The sequence below is a fragment of the Arachis stenosperma genome, chromosome 3 (assembly GCF_014773155.1).
Source record: "Arachis stenosperma cultivar V10309 chromosome 3, arast.V10309.gnm1.PFL2, whole genome shotgun sequence".
NCBI classification, from domain to species: Eukaryota; Viridiplantae; Streptophyta; class Magnoliopsida; order Fabales; family Fabaceae; genus Arachis; species Arachis stenosperma.
Window position 1 is genome coordinate 134086329 of NC_080379.1, and position 24517 is coordinate 134110845.

Below are 24517 nucleotides of genomic sequence, written 5' to 3' on the forward strand. Positions count from 1 at the left end.
TCTCCCCTTCCAGCTCTTTTTTCAGTTGAGTCACCTCCGCTTCAAACTCCTCCTTGAGACCCCTCATTCGATCAAATTCTCACTTAGCTTCCTTCATAAAAGCTTTGGTAGCATGCAGAGGTAGATTTTGGGCAGTACGATACAAAGCAGCTCCCATATGGGCCATCTTGACACTACTTCGAGTTATAAAATCCAAGTGATGAAGGAGAGATACATCATCCATTAAAAGAGCACCATAAGGTGCGATCTACTAGTCCACAAAACCAATAGGATCAAAATCTGGGGCATCTGGATTGAAAGGTTCAACAGTTCAAGGTCTTTTTGGAGGAGGGGCGGCCGAAGAAGAAACCACAGCAGTAGTATAAGACTGAGGGGGATCCACTAAATGGACCCGAGGTGTAGGGATCATTCTCCTCGGGCCAGGAGAGCTCGGCACGGATGGCTTCAAAGGAGCTTGAGAAGTTCCTCCCCCATCAGCCCGGGCCGAGATATTTTGAGCCGCAGTAGCTTTCTTCGCCTTCTTGAAGGCCTTCATTGCATCATTATTTTTGGCCATCTCTGCAAAAAGAAAAACAATAATTTATCACGCCAGGAAAAAAGCAGGAGAAAAACAAGATAAACAAAGATATATCACGGCAGTACCCAAAGCAGTTCGAATAAGGGACGGATCTCCCAATGACTTTTTAGTATCCAAGTGAGGAGGTTCTCCCCAAATATCCTCCAAAATACTCACAAAGGACTGCTCGACCTCACTCAATATCTCCCAAGTATATCGGGATACCACTACGTTCCTCTTCCACTCTAAGGGAAAGCAGGGCTTATTATTTTTATCCAGAAAGAAAGGTCGGGCTCCTTCAATAGCCCGGACCTTAAAGAAGTAATTCTTAAAATCCCGAAAAGATTCGTCATACATGGAAGAAACCTTGTGCCCCTGGGCAGACCTAAAAGAAATCCAAGAAGTTTTCTTCTTGGTAGTCCCAGGTTTGGTCAACACAAAAAGATACATATAAAGAGTTTGAGAAGGTGTAACACCAAATTCTTGACAAACAAGCTGAAAAATCTTGATGAAGCCCCATGAATTCGGATGGAGCTGGGACGGGGCTATGTTTCAAGACCATAACAGGTCAGTTTCAAAAGAAGTAAAAGGAAAGGTGATGTTCATTTGGCTAAAAAAGAAGTCATAAGCATAAAAGAAAGGACGCTCCCCCTGGATCAGGACTGGGAAGCAAACTCTATCGCCAGAATCAGGGGCTACCAACTCATAATTGCCCTCCTGATCCGCACTGCTATAGACACGATGATGCTTTCTAAGCGTCGCACAAAATTCTGAATCAACTAAAGAAACACACAACAAGACAAGAGAGTCCAGCCAATCGGACATCCCTTCGGGAACCTCAGAAGACGCCTCGACAATGTTTTTTTGGGAAGACATGGCCAACTAATCCTACAAATCAAGAAAAAAATTGGGTTACCAAAAAGGTAAAGACATCCCAGACGAAATCAAAACAACTCGGACAACACATTCCAGCGCGGTACAGCAGATAAAAAGGAAAACCCCAGGACACAACCCAAGGTCCAGAGGCATTCTTTGGAGGCAATCAGGGAATAAAGATTCAGGAAGAACTACAAGACTAATGTCTCAACAGAGACCCTTTCCAAGAAAAATAAATGAGAAGAAAATCATACGAGTCGCCCAAAGAAAAGGCTACAACAGTTCAGGAATCAGCAGAAGCATACAAAGCCCTAAAGAGCCAAACCAAGAAAATACACTCAGAAGCATATATAAGGTCAAAAGGGAAAAAACATGCATCACAGTAACAAACCAGGTGCGACAAAAATTCAAGCTTTCCAACATGCACTCAGTCAAAACCAAAGCTTCAAAATCAAGACACAACACAGCAGAAGTAAACGGCGAAGGGAAAGCAAAACCAACCTGAGAAAGGAGAAGAATACGCAAGAGGGTTGAAGACGAGGAGGTTAGAGATCACCGTCAAAAGCACTTACAATCCCCCGAACAAACGTTGTAAGAGGAAACACCAAGAAATGTAAGTTTTCAAAAGAAAACAGAAAGAGAGGAGAAAAAAGGAAGTCACAGCAAAAGCAGGTGAGGAGAAAAAACGTTTCTTGAGAGTAAAAATTCAAAATAAAAGTCAAGAGAAACGGAGCATCAAAAACCAATTAATGGGGCATTAAAAACCCTCGCATGTTCCCAAGGCCAGGACGCTAATCCAAAAGCGCGCGTTTTCAAAAGGAAGCGAAACGTTCTACATTCAAAAAAGGAGAACTCTACAAAAAGAAATCGACAAAATGCTCGAGTTCGGCTTCACCAAAGAAGGATCGAAGTCCTAAAACTAAAGACTTGACCTCAAAAAGGAAGACCGAGCTCGAACAGGGGCACTGTTCATACCATGGGTCGAGCTGTCCGACCCGGGATGTTCTACAGACAAAGCGACCGACCTCTTTAGGTCAGGACAACCCGAACTCTTCTCAAAGAGTTCGGTCAAGTCACAGGAAAGCCCAAACAAAGGACCCAAATAGAGGAACACGTCCCAAATCCAAGGGCAGCCCAAGCCCGTAGAGATAAAGGCGGTTCCCTTGAAGATAAGAGGACCCCTGTACACCATTATAAATACACTGGAGCACCCAGGTATAACTCATACTCTGATTCTACTCAATACCTGCTTAATACCCTTGCTAACTTAAGCATTGGAGTCCCTTGCAGGTACCCTCCCACCCTCCGAGGACGAAGGATCAGCACCACCACCAAATCTAACAAGTCAGACGCGGTGGCTCTAGCCACCATCATCAAGTCGGATACAACAGCTCCGACCAGTACAGAAGATCTCATCCGAGATTGACCTACAGTTTTAGGTAACCATCGGAATAGTAATTGATATGAAAATTGGACTGGAGGCCGTGATAGGATGAGGAATTCCCTATTTAGTAAGTTGAGGTGAGTGGTGTGAATTGTTATATGAGAATGAGATGATTGATGTTTGGTTGGTAGTGAATTTGGATGTATGAGTGTTGTGTGTTGTTATTGTGAATAGATATAGTTGATGAGACGTGCTAAATGAGTTAGAATTGGGTTGGTTAGGCTTGAAATATTTTGGAATTGATTAATGAGTTTTTGAAACGTTTAGAAGTGGTATTGGAGTGGTTTAAACTAAATTGGATTGAGAATTGGTGAAAATAGGCAATAGTGTGGATTTGGGTAAAAATAGAATTTTAACGAACTTTGACGGACCATAACTTGGTGCTCAAAATTTAATGAAATTTGTCTTAAATTAAAGATAATGATGATCACTTTAAAATGGTTTAAGAATGACTGAAAACGGAATTTCATACAGAAAATTATGAACGATTGAAAATTGATTTTTAAAATTTAAACTGAATTCTAAGATTGCAAAAGAAACTAGAGTTTTGGCCTGTGTGCACATGTACAGGGTTGTGTGCATGCACTGGTGAGGACAAGTGTGAAGACTCGTGCATATGCATGAGGGTGATGCATACGCACGAGAGGGAGTTTTCAAGTTGTGTGTACGCAAACTGGTCATGTGTATGCACAAGCTGGGAAGCATTTCTGATCGGTGTGCATGCACAAGGGTAATGCATACGCACAGGGCTTGTTTTCTCAAAATTTCTCTGTTTTTGACTATTTGATTTTTCTGACAAGATTGTAAACCCCTGTATATGGTCCAATAACTAGTTTTTAGGCTCCGGAATGAGTATGGGGATATGGAATGGATTAAATTAGTATAATGAATGGAATTATGGATTAAAGGATTGGTGATATTGCTGAAAGCTTATGGTTAATGAACCTACTGAGTATAACACTAATTAAAGGCTTTATTGTGAATTGTTTGAGATTTGAATTACTGCAATGGGAAGGATTGTGGTAAATTCCACTTGCGCATTTATTGATATCTCTTCCTAACAAGGACGTTGGTTAATCCCGCTTATTTGAGGTACTCGGTAAGGATGGTGGTTAATTGTGCTTACTCATGGAATAATTTGGTTGGCAAGGATGGTGGTAAATCCTGCTTGTACAGTTGATGAACATTTTAGGCAAGGACAGTGGTAAATTCTGCTTGCTTTTATGGAACCAAAGGGTAAGGACAGTTGGTTAATCTCGCTTACCCGAGTCAGGTCTGACAACATAATCGATATGTGAGCTGATGGCCAGTAGGACAAGCGTGCATCATGTGCATCTATGTGTAATTACTTGTGTGTGTATCTTTTATTTGGTTTGCCTAAGTGAATATATCTGTTTAACTACTAATTACTATATATGATGTGATTGCTTTTGATTATGTTTGCACCCTATTACTAGTGTTTGCTACTGCTGAATAAGCTACTGAACCATATACTGATCTGATGTGATAATAAGAAGGAAGATGTTGAGATGTGTTGTGAAAGATAGAAGATAAGGACCACTGAGTGATAAACCACAATTTTATGGTTTATTTTGTATTGTATTTGGTGGATTTTGTTAACTTTTCTCCCATTTATTCAACAAAATAGCATGGTTTCATGAATTTTCCCTAATTGTACTTAATAGTTAAAACATGCTTTTTAGGCCTTTAATTAGTTAAATTTAATTCACTTTGATTCTACTCGATGACTTGATATGTTTGTTAGTGATTTCAGGGTTAAGAGGCAAGGAATATATCAAAGGAGTGAAGAGAAAAGCATGGAAGACAAAGAATTCATGGAAAATGAGGATTTGGAACATTCAAGGCGATGCGTACGCGTGCTCAATGCGTACGTGTGATAAACCCCAATTTTGTGGTTTATGTTGTGTGGAATTTAGAAGATTTTATCAACTTTTCTCACATTTATTCAATGAAATAGCATGGTTTTGTGAATTTCTCCTAATGTGTGCTTAAGAGTGAAAACATGATTTTTTAGGCCCTTAAATTGACAGATTTAATTCACTGTAATTCTATTTGATACCTTGATATGTGTGTTGAGTGATTTCAGGCTTATAAGGAAAGTATTGGGTGGAAGAAGTGAAGAGAAAAGCATGCAAGGTGGAGAATTCATGAAGAAATGAGCATTTCGAGAATTAAGGGCCATGCGCACGCATCATCCATGGGTACGCGTGAGAAGGACATTTGCAAAGCCACGCGCACACGTCAACCACGCATACGCGTGAGGAGGAATTTTGGACAGCGACGCGCATGCGTCACCCACGCGCACGCGTGACGCTGATCACGTGACCTCATTAAAGTGAATTCGCTGGGGGCATTTTTTGAGCTTCCCAGACCCAAATCCAACTCGTTTCTGAGGCTATTTCATGCAGAATTGAAGATTGGACAAACGGAGGAGCAATTAGTTTTAGGTTAGCATCATGTAGGTTAGTTTTCTAGAGAGAGAAGCTCCATCTTCTCTCTAGAATTAGGGTTTTAGGTTAATTGCATCTTAGATCTAGGGTTTGATTCCTGTTCTCATCTAGTTTTCTTTACAATTTCTTGTTCTTATATCTTTGTTCTCCTTAGTTTTATTGTTAATTTCCCCTTTGAGCCTCTTTTTTGTTGATGAACTCTTGTTGAATTTGGATTTTCCTTTAATGCAATTTCATGTTTGATGTTCTTTTATTGTTGATTAGAGTTGTTATTGTTATTCTCTTGCAATTGGTAGTTGTAGAATTTATCTTTCCTTGCAATTTACCATGCTTTCCTTTTATGCCTTCCAAATATTTTGACAAAATATTTGGTTGGATGTTAGAGTAGCTTTTTGAGCATTCTTGGTTTGGAAAGAAAAATTAGGCAATCTTGAGTCATTAATAGCCAACTCATTTTGGTGATCTAGAGTTGTTAGTTAATATTATTTCTATTGACGCTAATCGTTTGCTAATTTAATTAGTGAGTTGATTAGGACTTTTGGATTGAGATTAACTAGACTTATTTGACTTTCTCTCGTGTAAAGATAATATTGTACTTTCTTCCAATGTTGGAGATGACGAAATAGAATAAGCTCTTGATAATTATTGTATTATGATTGATGACTAGGATAGAAAGCCTATATTCTCAATCCTTGCCATGAATGTCTCTCTTTATCACTTGCTTTCTTTAGTTGCTTGCTTTATTTTCTTGCCATTTATTTTCTTACCCTTTTACCAAATCAAACTCCCTTATTCCTTCATAGCCAATAATTGATCACTTCATTGCAATTCCTTTTGACACGACCCGAGGTTTGAATACTTCGGTTAATTTTCATTGGGGTTTGTACTTGGGACAACCAATAATTAAAATTTGATTGAGAGTTATATGTTGGTTTGGAACTATGCTTACAACGAAGTTCTTATTTCTATTGAGAAAATTCTAGACCGACAATAATTCTTACATCAAATTTTTAGTGCCGTTGCGTGGAAATTGCAATGATGTTATGTTATTGGCTATTGTTCATATGTGAATATTGTGAATAGTTTGATTTTTTCTTGCTAGTTGTAGAATTTTGATCCTCTTGTTTCTTATTAGTTTTTGCCTTATTTTCTTTTGATATTATGAGTTCTCAGCACTTTGGCTATGAGTTTGGTTCAAATTATGTTGTAGGAAATGGGAACTATAATGACAACATGCATCAATGATGGAACAATCAAAGATGGGAGGAGCCTCGAGGAATTGATCACTCTTCTTGGCAACAACCTCCTCCGGTCTCTGATGGAGTGCAGAAGCTGGTGAATTAAAAATTTATTAAAATGGTTGCGTTGCAAGTATAGTTCTTAACTCACCGAAAATCTGCCTATCAATTTAGAAATATGTCACTGAAAGTTTAAATTAAAATTACTGGGAGTTTTAAGTCCCAGGTCGTCTCCCAACGAGTTGCAGAAAAGTGTGCTGTTTTATTAATCAGATATTCCAAAAAGAGTTGAGCTAAGTAAATTGGGAATTAAATTGAGGAATTTTAAATAATAAAAATAAAAGGCCTTGACTGGGAATTGATTGGTTAGAATCTCTATCATTGATGGTGTGATTGTAAGATTAATTTATAATTAATAGTTGTTCCGTTTGGTTATCCCTTACTAGGTAGGAGAAAGTCAAACAAGTGGAAATGCCAGATCTGTTCACAAGTTACAACCCACTTAGTTTAAAGGGATTGGCGTCGGTGACAGGATAGCAATCCAACATTCAACCCAATTACAAATTTTCCTTCCAATCCTCCCAACTCAAGAGTTCCTTTTTAATCAACTCCCCATCAAGTAATGAAACTACTCACTCATTGTAAATAAAAAATCCATGGCATATGAAAGGGAATCAAAAGAAGACATGATTATTGGAATGGAAATTAAATTAAAAAGAAATAATCCTTGCATTAATTAATCATAAAAATATCTGAATGACAAAATTGAACAAAGCAAAGAACATGGAAGAATAAAACCAAGTTAAGAGAACAAACTAGAATAATGAAGTCTTGATGAGGAAATGACTCTTCTCAATGTTCCAATGCTAAGACCAATTGAAAATTAAAATTCTAAAAACTAGAGAGAAAAACCTAAGAGAGTGAAAAACTAGATCTAAAACTACTCAATGAATTGTGTCCTCCTTGTTTCTGCATATTCTCTGACTCTAGTCTGCTGTTCCGGGCCAAAAACTGGGCCGAAATAGGGTCCAAAGTCGCTGGTTTCAGATTCTGCAGTTTATGCAGATCACGCATGTCACGCGAACGCGTCGTCCATGCGGACGTGTCGCTGGCGCTTTTCCTCTTCACGCGTCCGCGTCGTCCACGCTACCGTGTCGCTTATGCTTTCCAATCCGCGCGGCCACGCAAGCCATGCGGCCGCATCACTACGATTTACGCTCCTTCGCGCGGTCACGTGAGCCATGCGACCGCGTCACTTTTCGCTGGTTATCTCCTTCAATTCTTGTGTTCCTTCTATTTTTGCTAGCTTCCTCTCCAATCTCCGTCTCATTCATGCCCTATAAAGCCTGAGACACTTGACACACAGATTACGGCATCGAATGGAATAAAGGAGAATTAAAATTAAATAATTAAAGTCTCTAGGAAGCAATTTTCAAACATGTGATAAATTCAGAAAGGAAATCTAAATGCATGCTAAATTGATGAATAAGTGGGTAAGAATCATGACAAAACCACACAATTAAACACAATATAAACTATAAAATAGTGGTTTATCAACCTCCCCACACTTAAACATTAGCATGTCCTCATGCTAATTTGAAGGAGACAAGGAAATAAGTATGAACATGCAGAAACTCATGAAATGCAATGTAATCCTACATATATAAATAAATGCAACTATATGATTATTGTTCACTTGATCAAAAGTAAATAAGCTCTTCAAAACAGTTACAAATCAAATTCCACTAATTCTATCATCATATAATAAAACCGATAAAAGTGCAAGAAGATAGCTTCTGAAGGCCGGAAACATGAAAATTCAAGCATTGAACCCTCACTGATAAAGTATGTATGCTCTAATCTCTAGTGTATAGGGTAATCACTCTATTCTTCTCTAGTCATGCTTTCTAACTTTTGTTTTTCTCCTAACCAATCAACAACAGTTAATATACCAATGCAAACATCATGAGGTCTTTTCAGGGTTGTAATGGGGCCAAGGTGCAGGTAAGGATATACATATGGCTAAGTGAGCTTTATGAATTGAATCTTTAATTAACCTAAGCTCTCACCTAATATACATATATTCTATATACTTTTAAATTCATGCCTAGCTACCCATAATTCCCTTTTTCAACCTATACTCATGTTTTAATCTTGTATTTTAATTCTATCATATGTGCATTGATCTTTGGATCCTGAATTTAACATTGGGGTAATTTTCTCCCCTTATTTATTGATTGAATCTCTTCTTTTTTTTTTGAATAAATAAAGCTTATCAATGCACATAGATTTTTCATTCTTATATTTTCACATGAGTGGGTATCCAAATTTCCTTTAAATTTTCATGACACATTCCCTTAACAACTTTTGTTCCCACAATTTCCCATACTTAACTAGCACACACAATTCTATCTTAAGCTAACCAAAGATTCAATTTGGGATATGCAATTGTTTTTCAGCTTAAGGTTAGTAATGTGGTAAAATATAGAACAAATGGGGTTTTAAAGGCTCAAAGTGGTTAACAAGGGTAATTGAAAAGGGTAGGCTTGATTTGAATAAGTGATTTTAAACAAATAATGGCCTCAATCATGTGCAAGCATGTAAATATAATAAATATTGGACATATAAGATCAAACAAATATAGATTACAATCATAGAAAGTAAACACAAGAATAACATAATTATGGTTAAATAATGTAACCATGCATAAAGGCTCAAATCTTTCACAGGTTGTGTGTTCTTTAGCTCAAACATCATGTTCCAAATACACTCAAGCAGATTTATCATAAAAATTTGAAAAATTAGTGAAATTTATTTCAAAGATAGATTTTGAAAGAACTTATTGTCTTTTCAATCAAGTAGAACATGCATGCAACTATCCTAATCTATGCAATTTATTCTATTCTATAAAAGAAAGAAAAATCTAACTAAATATCCTAATTATTGGTGTCAGAGAGAATTTACCTCCGGAAGTCAGGTACTGACCGACCTCCCCACTAAGGCTTTGCACCGTCCTCGGTGCCATCTGTCAGGAACAGGGGTGGGCTGGTGGCAGTATCTCCACAGTCGGGATCATCATGGCTCCCGGTGCTGGTAAAAAAAGTAGAGTCCGGGGTGTTTGAGTCGCTGAAGCGTCCCTTGAGTAGCTCCTTGATGTGTTTGAATCGGCGCTCGTTACGGCGCTGTCTCATCTTTGCTTTCTGTTCATGCCGATCCAACTTTTCAAGTATCTGGTGGAGCAATTTCTCAGTGGTAGATGCTTGTGGTGTCGAAGAAGGAATATCTTCAACCGGCTCAGGAGGCTGGCTTGTAGTGGCTGCGGAAAGTCTGAGGTATTTTCCGTTAGGGACATATTGATCATCCCGTGGAAGCATGGCTTTGGTGTCCCCAGCTCTGCAGGAGACTCCGGCTGCTGAGACAAGATTTGAGACCAAGGCGGGGAAAGGTAAGTTGCCCGCGATTTGTACATGCTCCATATCATGCCGGATGTGTCTTGAGAGATTCAGAGGTTGGTCTGTAAGGATGCACCATAGTAGAACAACCATGTCCGCAGTGAAGGAGGACTCGTGAGTGCTCAGAAAGACGTAATGGGACATGATTTGTGATACGCGAGCCTCCAAAGTGCGGAAGCCAAGATTCCCTTAGGGCGGTTGCGGTGGTATCCAGATCCAGCTGCCAGGTAAAGCAATGACTGAGAACGGAGTCCTAGTCAAATTGGTATGATGCTGAAGGGTGGCTTCTTGAAAAGCGTCCATTCCTGCTGGAATAGGGGGAAGACTCAGAACTTGCTGAATGGCCTCTGTAATGGGGACTTGCTTCTGTCGGCATAAACAGACTGCAGGGTTGGTATGTAGAAGTTGGAGTAGAACTCAACTACCCAAGAAAGATTGACCTGCCTTGGCTGTCTCCGTAGAAAACCCCATTGTCTCCGCTCAATTTGTGGCTCAACAAAGGTGGCAATATTGGGCGGGAGGATGAGAAGGTATTCATTGTTATAGTTCCTTTCTGCTAGGATAGGGAACATCTGCTCACAGTAGCGATTGGGAAATCGCGCAGTGTCCTTTGCTGGAAAGGCTTTCTCTTTGTCGTCAACCTTTATTATCCTCTTAACTCTTTTTGTTGAGGGTTTGACTGTGGTTGAAGAAGGCTCTGCCACTAATGCTCTTTTAGTTCCTCTTCTTGCTGGTGGTTTGGAAGTAGCTTTCTCTTTTCCTTTCTTGGTGGCCATCCTGAAAGAAGGGAAGAGAAAGAAAATTAAATTCAAAGAGAGAGAGCAAGGAAGAGGGTAGTGTAAGTGATAGTCAATGCACAATAAAGATAAATGGCATTAACACATGGTCTGGATTACATGTGGAAAGCTCATCAATGGAAATATAGCAAGTGCATGTAGGACAATGGAATGCAAGAGGTTTATTGGCATGCAGGCAAAGGCATGAGTAGCATGCATCAAACATTCAATGTCCAAGTTAGGTTACCATTCGTAACAAACTAACTATCACGTTTGTATTGACAATGAAATTTAATTAATAAAATTTGAAAGGGAATTTGTGAAAAGCAAGCATTGCAGAGTAGAGTAAAGTAATGTAGAAAAGTGCATAGTGCTATATGGGCTTTTTCACAAACACATGGCATGCATGGTAAACAAGATATAAAAAGTGTGAAATTGAACATGCATGCAATCCCTTAAATAAGAGAAAAATAATGGTCAAACAATTTGCAATAATCCACAAGCATATAATGAGGAATGATGACTCAAAAGATTTCTAACACCATGTAAAAGGAAAAAGAAGAAGAAAGAAAAATAAAGATTTGAAAGAAAAAGAAAAGAAAAAGAAAATAATAATATATATAAATACATAATATAATAAGAATGATTGAAAAGAGAAGAAGGAAGAAGAAGGTAAAACCTTGTTAATGGTGGTGAGAGAGAGAGAGTAAAAGGTGAGGTAGAAGGGGAAGGGGAAGAGAAGAAAGAAGGGGGAAAAGAAAAAGTAGGGTTTGGAGGAGAGAAAGATAAGATAATTTGGCTTATTGGGTTGAGCTGTGCGGCGCATGCGACGCGGCCGCAGAAGGCACTCGTTTGCGTGGTTGAGTGTCAGGTAAGGCGACGCGATCGCGTCAGTCACGCGGTCGCGTGACCCGGTTGCGCTGCTGGCGCGAGTGCAGCCTCGCTCCAGCACAACTCTCTGTTCGATTCATTTTAATTGCAAAAATTGGGTGACGCGATCGCGTGAGTGTGCTTCAGAAGATGGAGGACGCGACCGCGTGGGGCACGCAGTCGCGTGATAAGGATTGTGCTTCCAGCACCAATCCAGCACCACTCTCGCACAATATTTCATTGTGCACCCTTTTACGTCGGAAACTCAGGGCACGCGGCCGCGTGGGGCACGCGGTCGCGTGGGGCACGCGGTCGCGTGGGAGGCCATACTCCCCATTCGACGCGGACGCGTCAGCGACGCGGTCGCGTGGGTCGATATGTGCCATTAGCACGCCTCCAGCCACGCTCCAGCGTGACTCTCTGTTCACTTTTATTTTTCTGTACTCCTTCTGCCACGCGGACGTGTCGCTTGTGCGATCGCGTCGCGCGGCGAAATTTTTTTTTTTTTAAGAAAGATAAAGACATGTAATTGAAAGAGCACGAAAGCATTAATAAAGAGAAGAGTCATTTAAAGAAGAAAAACTAAATGTGAAGAAAAGAACGATCATACCGCGGTGGATTGTCTCCCACCAAGCACTTTGCTTTAACGTCCGTAAGTTGGACGCTCCACTAGCTCAGTCTGTTGCTATGTAGGGATCTTCCAGGCGGAAGATCTCAAGCTCCTTGCTTTTCTGCACCTTTTCACCATAGTATAGCTTCAGGCGGTGTCCATTAACTTTAATAAGTTCAGAACTTGAAGGATGGCTTAGGTGATAAACTCCGTACGGTTCAGCCTTCTCTATTCTGTATGGACCTTCCCATTTGGATCTCAACTTACCGGGCATGAGCCTCAGTCGAGATTTGTAAAGGAGAACAAAATCTCCAGGTTGGAACTCTCTCTTCTTGATGTTTTGATCATGCACAGCTTTCATATTTTCCTTGTATATTCTGGAGTTCTCATAAGCTTTTAGGCGAAGGTTCTCCAGTTCCTGCATTTGCAACTTTCTTTCAACTCCAGCAGTCTCAATCCCCATGTTGCACTCTTTAACTGCCCAAAAGACTCTGTGTTCGATTTCAACTGGGAGATGACAAGCTTTTCCATAAACTAAGCGGAAGGGGCTCATCCCAATGGGTGTCTTGTATGATGTTCTATATGCCCACAATGCATCTTGTAGTCTGGTGCTCCATTCTTTTCTGTGAGGCTTTACTATCTTTTGCAAGATACGTTTAATTTCTCTGTTTGACACCTCGGCTTGCCCATTAGTTTGGGATGGTAAGCTGTTGCAACTTTATGGATTATCCCATGCTTCTTCATCAATCCTGTTAGTCTCCTGTTACAAAAATGGGTGCCTTGATCGCTCACGATTGCTCGTGGTGATCCAAAGCGGCATATAATATGGTTTCTCACAAAGGAAACAATAGTGTTAGCATCATCAGTGTGGGTAGGAATTGCTTCCACCCATTTGAAAACATAATCTACAGCTAACAATATATAAAAATATCCACTAGAATTTGGAAATGGACCCATGAAGTCAATGCCCCAAACATCAAAAATTTCACAAAAAAGCATATATTGTTGAGGCATCTCATCCCTCTTGGATATGTTACCAAATTTCTGGCATGGGTGACAAGATTTACAAAACTCAGCAGCATCTCTAAAAAGAGTAGGCCACCAGAATCCACAGTCTAAGATCTTTCTAGCTGTTCGTTGGGGGCCAAAATGTCCTCCACTCTCAGATGAGTGGCAGGCCTCTAAAATAGACTGGAATTCTGATTGAGATACACAACGTCTAATTATCTGGTCAGCGCCACATCTCCATAAATATGGGTCATCCCATATATAATATTTAGACTCGCTTTTCAGCTTGTCTCTTTGATGTTTAGAAAAATGTGGAGGAAATGTGCGGCTAACTAAATAATTAGCAACAGGTGCATACCAAGGGACTACCTCAGATACTGCTTGTAAGTTGTCAAAAGGAAAATTATCATCTATAGGAGTAGAATCATCCTTAATATGTTCAAGGCGACTCAAGTGGTCTGCTACTAAATTTTGATTACCACTCCTATCCTTGATTTCTAAATCAAATTCTTGTAACAGCAGTATCCAACGTATAAGTCTTGGTTTGGATTCCTTTTTAGCCAGTAGATACTTTAGAGCTGCATGGTCTGAATACACTACTACTCTAGTACCAAGTAAATAAGCCCGGAATTTATCCAGAGCAAAAACAATAGCAAGTAGCTCTTTCTCAGTAGTAGTATAATTGGACTGGGCAGTGTCTAAAGTCTTAGACGCATAGGCAATAACAAAAGGATCTTTACCTTCACGCTGAGCCAGTGCTGCTCCTACTGCATGCTTGGAAGCATCGCACATGATTTCAAATGGCTGGTTCCAATCGGGTCCTCTCACAATTGGAGCTTGAGTTAGAGCAGTCTTTAGCTTATCAAATGCTTGTTTGCAATCCTCACTGAACTCGAACTCAATATCCTTTTGTAGTAATCTGGATAAGGGAAGTGCCACCTTACTAAAGTCCTTAATAAATCTCTTGTAGAAACCTGCATGGCCAAGGAACGAACGGACTTCCCTCACAGAAGAGGGGTAAGGTAAACTAGAAATAACATTCACCTTTGCTGGGTCTACAGAAATGCCATTATTAGATACCACATGTCCTAATACAATCCCTTGCTTTACCATAAAGTGGCATTTTTCGAAATTCAATACAAGGTTTGTATTAATACATCTATCTAATACTCTAGATAATCCATCTAAGCAAAGGTTAAAAGAATCACCATAAATGCTAAAGTCGTCCATAAAAACTTCCATACAGTCCTCAATAAGATCAGAGAAAAGACTCATCATGCACCTTTGGAAAGTAGCTGGTGCATTGCACAAGCCAAAGGGCATTCTTTTATAAGCATAGGTCCCAAAAGGACATGTAAAAGTAGTCTTTTCCTGATCCTCAGGAGCTATATGAATTTGGAAATAACCTGTGTAACCATCTAAAAAGCAATAATGCGATTTACCTGACAGGCGATCCAGCATTTGATCAATAAATGGAAGTGGATAGTGATCCTTACGAGTAGCTTAGTTGAGACGCCTGTAATCAATGCAGACTCTCCACGCATTCTGAACTCTAGTTGCTATGAGCTCTCCATGCTCATTTTTCACTGTAGTGACTCCGGACTTCTTGGGCACCACTTGTACTGGGCTTACCCATTCACTGTCTGAAATGGGATATATGATACCGGCCTCCAATAGTCTGGTCACTTCCTTTTTTACAACTTCCAAGATGGTAGGATTCAATCTTCTTTGTGGTTGACGGACAGGTCTTGCTCCCTCTTCTAAAAATATTCTGTGCTCGCATACTTGAGGGTTGATTCCCATTATGTCTGCCAAACTCTACCCAATTGCCTTCTTATGCTTCCTCAACACATCAAGTAGCTGTTCTTCTTATTGAGAAGTCAGTTCTCTTGCAATAATAACCAGAAACTTCTCCTCAGCCTCAAGGTAAGCATATTTGAGATGTGGAGGGAGAGGTTTCAATTCTAACTTTTGATCATCGGTAGGCTCTGGGATATCTGGGGCTTGTGAAAATGGCGAAGTGTCCTCATTGTTAGTTAAGAGGGTTCCCACACTTGGACCTTGTCCCGTATGCTTCCCTTCAAACTCTTCCTTTTGAACTTCAGCCACACTTTCGTCTATGACATCACACTGGAAGATGGAACGATCTTCTGGGGGGTTGTCAATGATTCCATTCAGATTGAAGATTACTATGCTGTCATCTATTTCAAAGGAGTATGTTCCTGAAAAAGCATCCAATTTGAATTTTGATGTCTTCAGGAATGGTCTTCCAAGTAGGATTGATGATGGCTTATCTGAATCATTATGGGGCATCTCCAAGATATAAAAATTAGTGGGAAATGTGAGCCCTTTAATATTCACCAAAACATCTTCAGCAACTCCAGCCACTGTAATAATGCTTTTATCTGCTAACACAAAACGAGCTGCCGACCTTTTTAAAGGAGGGACCCTTAAAACATCATATATAGACAAAGGCATTATACTGACACATGCTCCTAAATCACACATGCAATCATAAATTACTACACCACCAATAGTACAACTAACTATGCAAGGACCTGGATCACTACATTTTTCAGGTAATCCTCCCATTAAAGCAGATATAGAACTGCCTAAAGGAATAGTTTCTAATTCATTAATTTTGTCTTTATGGATACATAAGTCTTTTAGAAACTTTGCATATTTAGGTACTTGCTGAATAACATTAAAAAGGGGAACAGTTACCTCAACCTTTTTGAATATTTCTACCATTTTAGGATCAGGTTCCAGCTGCTTCCTAGGCTTCCTTGCAAGTTGTGGAAATGGAATGGGAGTAGTGTTTTCTGTGGTGCCTGCACCTTTTTGTGCTTCTTCCTGTGGTTGAGCTATTTCTTCTTCAATTGTGTCCTGTATATCCTCTTCCTGTTCAACATCTTCGATCTCTACCACCTCTTCAGCTGAGGCGTATTCTGGTGAGCTTGGTTCCTCCTGATTCCTCTCCTGCAGTGTGGTTCCGGACCTCAGGGTGATGGCATTAATGCCTCCCTTTGGATTGGACAATGGTTGAGAGGGGATTCCAGTGGTGCTTGAAGGTTGGTTACTGGAATTTTGTGCTGAACCAAGTTGTGTCATAAAAGCTTGCAGAGTAGAGGTGAAACCAGTCAGACTGGCGTTAATACTGTTCATGAGTGTATTTTCCATGGCCAGTTGTCTTTTCTCAAAAGCTTGTAACAATTCTTCATTAGAAGATACAGAAGAATGAGTAATTTGAGAGGGTTGCTGCTGATTGTTCGGTGGTCCTTGGTTTTGCCTCAGGTGAGGTGCTCGGTAAGGTTGATTTTGCTGCCTGTTGTTGTAATTATTCCACCTCTGATTTCCCTGATTATCTCTGCCTCCCCTATTATTGTTGTCCCTCCAATTCTGGTTTGAATTGTCCTGCCATCCATGGTTATTATTTCCACTTTGATTGTACCCTTGGTTGGGGCGGTCATAGAAGTTGTGAGTGGATGCCACCATGTTGTCTTCTTGTTGGAGCTGCGGGCATTCATCAGTGTAATGGCTGTAATCAGCACAAATTTCGCAAATTCTTTGTGGGACTAGTTGTTGGTTTTGCTGCGATTGAGTTTGCTGAGCTTGTTGATTTAACTACAATTGCTTAAACAGGTTGGTCATTTCACAGATGCTTCGATTTAGAGCAGCAGTCTCTATGCCAGAAGATACTTCTGCAACGGCCCTTGAACGGCCTTGGTTCTGTCTGTGGTTCCGAGTAGATTCAGCTAAATCACTGATCAATTGCCAAGCTTCATCAGTGGTCTTGTACTTCTTCATAGACCCATTGCTGGCACTTTCCAATGTGGTCTTATCTTGGGGCCTCATACCTTGTGTGACATAGCTGAGTAGCACGATCTTGTCAATCATGTGGTGGGGGCATGCTTCCAGAAGATTATTGAAGCGCTCCCAGTATTCAAAGAGAGTCTCACTGTCATCCTAAACAATTATAGAGATATCCTTCCTCAGTTTATCAGTAATTTCAGAGGGGAAGAATTTCTCCAGGAACTCCTTTCTGAGTGTATCCCAGTTGGATACGTTTGCTAGAGGTTGAGTGTAGTACCACTCTCTTGCTTTTCCCTCAAGAGAGAACGGAAAAGCTTTAAGCAGAATTGAAGTTTCATCAGCGCCATCACGCCTGACAGTAGAACAGGCTGCCTGGAAATCTCTCAAGTGCTTGATAGGCTCTTGAGCAGGTAGGCCATGAAACTTCGGCATCAAATTTAGCAGTGCGGTCTTTATTTCAAAATTCGTAGCTACCGCTGGATGATGCGCTTGAAACGGTTGCAGTGTAAAATCAGGAGCTCCTTCCTCCTGAATGGTAATTCTTCTAGCTGCCATGTTTTCTGCACGTAAAACAATCGAATCAGTAGAACGGGGGCTGGTTTCTTCCTCAGATTCACTTTCAGATCCGCCCTCAAAGTGGGCTAACCTACGCTTTTCTCGCCTTATTCGTGAAATTGTTCTTTCAATTTCAGGATCGAATATTAGCAAGCGCGGATCAGGAGGTGAACGTGTCATTTGACGGAAGAAATACGCAGCTCATAGTAGCAAAATTAAATAAAATGCAAATAAATAAATTCTAATTAATAAAATAAGCACTCTATTGCAACTCCCCGGCAACGGTGCCAAAAATTGATGGAGTGCAGAAGCTGGTGAATTAAAAATTTATTAAAATGGTTGCGTTGCAAGTATAGTTCTTAACTCACCGAAAATCTGCCTATCAATTTAGAAATATGTCACTGAAAGTTTAAATTAAAATTACTGGGAGTTTTAAGTCCCAGGTCGTCTCCCAACGAGTTGCAGAAAAGTGTGCTGTTTTATTAATCAGATATTCCAAAAAGAGTTGAGCTAAGTAAATTGGGAATTAAATTGAGTAATTTTAAATAATAAAAATAAAAGGCCTTGACTGGGAATTGATTGGTTAGAATCTCTATCATTGATGGTGTGATTGTAAGATTAATTTATAATTAATAGTTGTTCCATTTGGTTATCCCTTACTAGGTAGGAGAAAGTCAAACAAGTGGAAATGCCAGATCTGTTCACAAGTTGCAACCCACTTAGTTTAAAGGGATTGGCGTCGGTGACAGGATAGCAATCCAACATTCAACCCAATTACAAATTTTCCTTCCAATCCTCCCAACTCAAGAGTTCCTTTTTAATCAACTCCCCATCAAGTAATGAAACTACTCACTCATTGTAAATAAAAAATCCATGGCATATGAAAGGGAATTAAAAGAAGACATGATTATTGGAATGGAAATTAAATTAAAAAGAAATAATCCTTGCATTAATTAATCATAAAAATATCTGAATGACAAAATTGAACAAAGCAAAGAACATGGAAGAATAAAACCAAGTTAAGAGAACAAACTAGAATGATGAAGTCTTGATGAGGAAATGACTCTTCTCAATGTTCCAATGCTAAGACCAATTGAAAATTAAAATTCTAAAAACTAGAGAGAAAAACCTAAGAGAGTGAAAAACTAGATCTAAAACTACTCAATGAATTGTGTCCTCCTTGTTTCTGCATATTCTCCGACTCTAGTCTGCTGTTCCAGGCCGAAAACTGGGCCAAAATAGGGTCCAAAGTCGCTGGTTTCAGATTCTGCAGTTTATGTAGATCGCGCATGTCACGCGATCGCGTCGTCCATGCAGACGCGTCGCTGGCGCTTTTCCTCTTCACGCGTTCGCGTCGTCCACGCTACCGCGTCGCTTGTGCTTTCCAATCCGCACGGCCGCGCAAGCCATGCGGTCGCATCACTGCGATTTATGCTCCTTCGCGCGGTCGCGTGAGCCATGCGACCGCGTCACTTTTCGCTGGTTATCTCCTTCAATTCTTGTGTTCCTTCTATTTTTGCTAGCTTCCTCTTCAATCTCCATCTCATTCATGCCCTATAAAGCCTGAGACACTTGACACACAGATTACGGCATCGAATGGAATAAAGGAGAATTAAAATTAAATAATTAAAGTCTCTAGGAAGCAATTTTCAAACATGTGATAAATTCAGGAAGGAAATCTAAATGCATGCTAAATTGATGAATAAGTGGGTAAGAATCATGACAAAACCACACAATTAAACACAATATAAACTATAAAATAGTGGTTTATCAGTCTCTTATAGGTATAATCCAACTCCTAATGCATACCAATCTAACAGATGTGGTGACCCTCATTGTGGTTGTCAACCACAACCACCATATGCCTATTCCTCAACTTAGTTTTGAACCACCATACTCACAAGCCCCCTACCACCAAACACCTCCAGATGAACCTAATCCTTATCTACCATACCAACCACATTATGAGCCATATGAACCATACATAGAGCCACCACAATTCCAGCAGAACTACCCCCAAGAACCACCTCCATATACACCATCTCCATACCCTTACCAAGATGAACCACCCTTCAATTATGAGCCCTTTCTCCCAAACAATGAACCCTCTCTTCCCACACCACCTCCAATGGATGAGTCTCTCTATGCCTTCATTCTAGAATAACAAAGAGATATTAGCTCTTACATCCAAAGGCAAGAGGAGATGCAAAAGGATTTCAAGAAGTTAGAAGTCATGATTGCTACCATGGCGGAAGCCGTTAGCAACATGGTCTCCTCCCGTCTAAGCCTATACGATCAAGGCACTCCCATTGTTGAATATGGAAAAGCAATCAAGGAGCATAGTGAGGGAGTGAATTTGGAGCTTCAAGGTGGAGAAGAGGAGTTGAAGCAAGAATTGCCACAAGGGGAGAAAGTTAAGACAATTGAGCCGGAAGAAGTGGTTAAAGACCTAGGAGATGTTGGAAGTCCATGGGAATGTAGAATTAGAGAGCCCTCTTCCAAGAAGCTTGATATTGATGTTGAAGAGGGTGTACAACTGATGAATCCATATTTTCTGATATATTTTGGCTTGATTTGAGTGGATTTCATCACATAAATCTACACTTAAGCACCAGAATAGCATACTTTTGTGTTTGATCCCTAAATTGAACCTAAATGTGAAAACATGTGTTTTTGTACTTAAATTGAGTAATTAAATTTAACTTTTATTCCATTTGATGTCATGACATGTTTGTGAGTGATTTCAGGTCAAAGAGGCAAGAATGGATATGCAAAAGTGGATATGCAAAAGTGGAAGGAAGGAAGCATGTACAAAATGGGGAAAACATGAAGAAAATAAGGAGGAATCACACAGCCATGCGTGCGTGTGCACAAGAATGCGTACGTATGCACAAGAAGGAAATCAGCACACGTGCGTGCGTACCACCCTCTGTGCATACGCACAAGTGGAAATTCGGGGAAGTGTGCGGACGCACACACCTGTGCTTACGCATAGGTACCAGCGCATGCCTCCATTAAAAAGTCACGTGCTGCGCGGTTTTGAGGGTCTCTAGGCCCATTTCTAAAGTGCTGAAGGCTGGTTTGGGAGGCTATATTAAGGGCATATCAACATATAACAAAGGGAGCTCACTCGTAGGGTAGAAAAACACATTAGGAGTAAGAGTAGTATAGATTAGGAAATTCTCTCTTAGGGTTTTTAATTAGGGTTTGTAGTATTATACTTCAAGTCTTGCTTTTGGATTTTGCAATTTACATTGTAAGTATTTCTTTAATTGTCTCCTTTTATTACATTGCTTTGTCTACACTTTCATATATTTTAACTTCCTTTGTTAATTTACATGGTTTTGCAATTTTGAGTTCTTGTTAATGAATTTGATGTGATGCTTATTTTATGTTTGTTTGAGTTGCTTTTATTGATTTTGATAATTTATGGTTCATAGATTTTATTAATTTACCAATTTTGCCATGTTTTGTAAATATGCATACTAGGTGTTTGATGAAATGTTAACCTTAGCTATGGGGTAGAATTTCACCCCTTGGCTTAGGGAAAATGAATATATGAATTACTAGAGTCATAATGTCCAATATTTAGTGATAATTCTTGGGTTGTTAGTTGTTATTGTTTCCACTAACGCTAGCTTTTTACTAAGGTAATTAGTAAGTTAGCTAGGATTTGTGGATTAATAACAATTATGCTCACTTAACTTATCCTTCGATGTTAAGGGTTGACGTAGTGAGATTAATCCATCACAATTCTCATAGTTGTGGTTATGGAAAGGAAGGGATTCCATAACTCATCCCAAGCCAAGGTTTCGTTTATGTTTTGAACCACCTTTTCCATTACTTTATTGCTTTACTTGTTTATATTACACACATAGTTCTTTTATTCCTTTATTACTTTATTAATTGCAATTTTATCTAGTTCTTTTATCTCTTTATTTGTTTGCTTTCTTATCATTGAAAATACCTTTTTGATCTTCACAACCAAAATTGTGTGCACTTGTTGGCATTAGTTCCTAGGAAAGACAACCCGAGGTTGAAAGACTTTCGACTATAATTAGAAATTTTAAACTTTGATCGGACATTACTTGTTGGTTGAGAACTATACTTGCAACGAGGTTATCTCTCCTTAACCGAGAAGAAATTCTTAACCGACGGTTTTGCTCGCATCAACAACCTCCAAGGCATATTATGGTTGAAGACTTTGAAGAGGTTGATCAAGAGGTGGATTCAATCATTGATGAGTTTCTATCTACAATAGAATCCTCTCCCATTGGGCCTGACATAGAGACTAAAGAAGAAGATACTTCACATCCCATACCTTTGGTAAGCAATGAAGAAGAGATTGAATTGGAAGGAAGCTACCAAGAGGAAGAGGTTGAGCAAGAAGCAAGCTCCATCATTGAAGATGATTCCACACCAACCAATGTGTCTTTTGGAATTGATGAACCTCCCTCATTGGGTCATGAAATTGATGACAAGGAGGACCGTGTACAACCTCCGACATATGGTTTGAGCAATGAGGGATGTATAGAAGAAGTTGGTGACCAAGGAATTGAAATTAAAGAAGCTTGCCAAGAGGTAGAGATAGTCAAGGAAGAGCACAAGAGAGTAGAACTTGCAAGATCATTGGGACCACCCCTTCCTAAGTCACCATCCAACATAACATTCAAGTGGGTAAAATTCCTACCCCTAAGCTTTACTTTCTTACTTGAATATAGTTCGCTTGAAACGAATGGGTAACTTAGAGCTCTTTGTGGAGTTAAGAGTAGGAGAGAATTGTGTAGTGGTTGGAAAGATGATGTTAGGCTCATCAAGGTTGAACCCTCAAGGCATAGATCCCATCGTTGGAAGAGTGCTAAATTGTATGGGTCTAGGAGGAGAATTTGGTGCGCTAATGAGAATTCTATATGCCTACCACCCAAATGGAACAATGATGACCAATTAGAAGACGGGTGTGAAAATAAGATATGGGATCCCGGACCACAATACGAGGATCAACTTTGGGAGCTCCAAGCTTGTGAAAGACTCCATTAAGACTTGGTGCAACTCATTGAAAATCTTGGAGCACAATGGAGGACCAAGCATTGGTGGGAGTTCCAAGAGGAATTCAAGCACAAGCCACCTTGACAAGGAGCCTCCCAAATGTCCAACTTAAGGACTTAAACTAAAAGTGCTAGGTGGGAGACACTCCACCATGATAACCTTTTTCCATTCTCTTATATATATAATCAATGAATGAATTGAGTTACCATTGTAGGTAGTTTTCTTAATTTCTGTACTCTTTACATTGCTTTGATTGATAGGTTATTTGTTAGATTTATGTTTTGATTAGAATAGTTGTTGTTGAATTGTGTTTTGCTTGAAGTATAAGTTGTGTTTGTGTTGTACTTGAAAATTTTCAAAAAACTAAAAAGATTTTTATTAAATTTGAATTTTGATTGCTTTTGAATGTATATAGGTTAGGAGAGTGCCCTATTTCCGTTTTATGCCTCTCTATATATAAAAAAAAGAAATGCCATGCCACGTGTAGGCGTGACCGACGCACATGCGTCATGTGACATTTTGGGACTCCTGGTACCAAAGCCAGAGAGTTGTGCTGGAGCGGTGCTGGTTTTGTGCAAACAGCATAATTTGGCCCCACGCGTATGCGTGGGTGACGCTTATGCGTCACCTGTGCTTTCTACGTCCCACGCATACGTGTCGCTTTGCCCTCCTACTCTTCGCGCGCACGCGTCGCCAAAGCGCGCGTGTCGCCTTGCGCCCTGTTTCTCTCCTACTTCTTTTCCTTTCTTCTTCTTTCTTCTTCTCTCTTCCTTTTCTTTTCTTCTTCTTTCTTTCTACCTTTCTTCTTCTCTCTTCTTCCTTTCTTACTTTCTTCTTCTTCTCTCTCTCTCTCTTTAAGATTCCATTTCTCATTTTTTTTCATCTTTCATTTGTTTATTGTATTTGCATATTTTCATTCATTACATTTTAAATTTGTTTTTATAGCTTGTTCTTATTTTCTTTTCTAAGTTTCTTATTTTAACATTGGTGTTGAATTCTCCTACTCAACTGTTGAGAATTTCTTGCATTATTTTGGTGCTTTGTGACTTGTTTAACATTAATTGTAATATTTGCTCCACACACAAGATTAAGTGCCTTAATCCTTCCTAACTCATTATTCTTCATTCTTGTGCTTCATTATCATTGAGTTAGGATGGGACCAAATGCTCTTATACTTATTGTTCCGAGGGTTACCTGAAACGTGTAGCTCGGTCGTCTGGAGAGGCCCGAGGTGGGGGTCAGGGACCCGAGCTTGATATGTAGAGTGGTTGGTGGTTGTACCTGCAATGACACTCCGATGCTTAAGTTAGCATGGGTTCAAGCAGATATATGTAGAATGTGGAATGAATGCCATACCTGGGTGCTCCAGTGTATTTATAGTAGTTGGCCGTGATCTTCCCTGGATAAGATATTCTTATCTTATCTTATCTTTTGGGAGTTTTATCTCTATCTTTGCGGAGCCGCCTCTTCTAGGCCTATTTCGGCCTTTAGGTTTTTGGGCTGCGTTCCTTTTGATGGGCCTTCCTTGCTTTAATGTCCGAGGTCCGACCTTTCAGGCGTGAGCCTTAGGACGAGGTCGGACCTTTTGTGAATTTGCCGAGTTGGAGGAGCCCGGTCAGGGTATGAACAGTGCCCCTGCCCGAGTTCGTCCTTTTTGGGAGGTCGAGCTCGGGCATAGTAGTTTTTCAAAATTCAAAAATGGCCGTTCCTGCATTTATTGCATTTTACCGTTTCTCCTCGATTTCCGTTCGGGCTCTGTGAAGGCATTATTTATTTGCCCCTTTCCTCCTTTTCTGCGTCTT

The 24517-nt window shown here is 39.9% G+C and overlaps 1 protein-coding gene and 1 non-coding gene across 2 annotated transcripts; one reads left to right on the plus strand and one right to left on the minus strand.

The window, feature by feature from the left end:
- Positions 1 to 12357: 12357 nt before the first annotated feature.
- On the minus strand, positions 12358 to 12756 carry LOC130966716 (uncharacterized). The gene has a single exon (XM_057891537.1). It carries the CDS (start codon positions 12754 to 12756, stop codon positions 12358 to 12360), a length of 399 nt encoding a protein of 132 aa, XP_057747520.1.
- Positions 12757 to 17192: 4436 nt separating this feature from the next.
- LOC130971906 (small nucleolar RNA R71) lies at positions 17193 to 17300 on the plus strand. Its single transcript, XR_009083108.1, has one exon. It is a non-coding gene; the product is annotated as a small nucleolar RNA R71 (small nucleolar RNA).
- The last annotated feature ends 7217 nt before the right edge of the window (positions 17301 to 24517 follow it).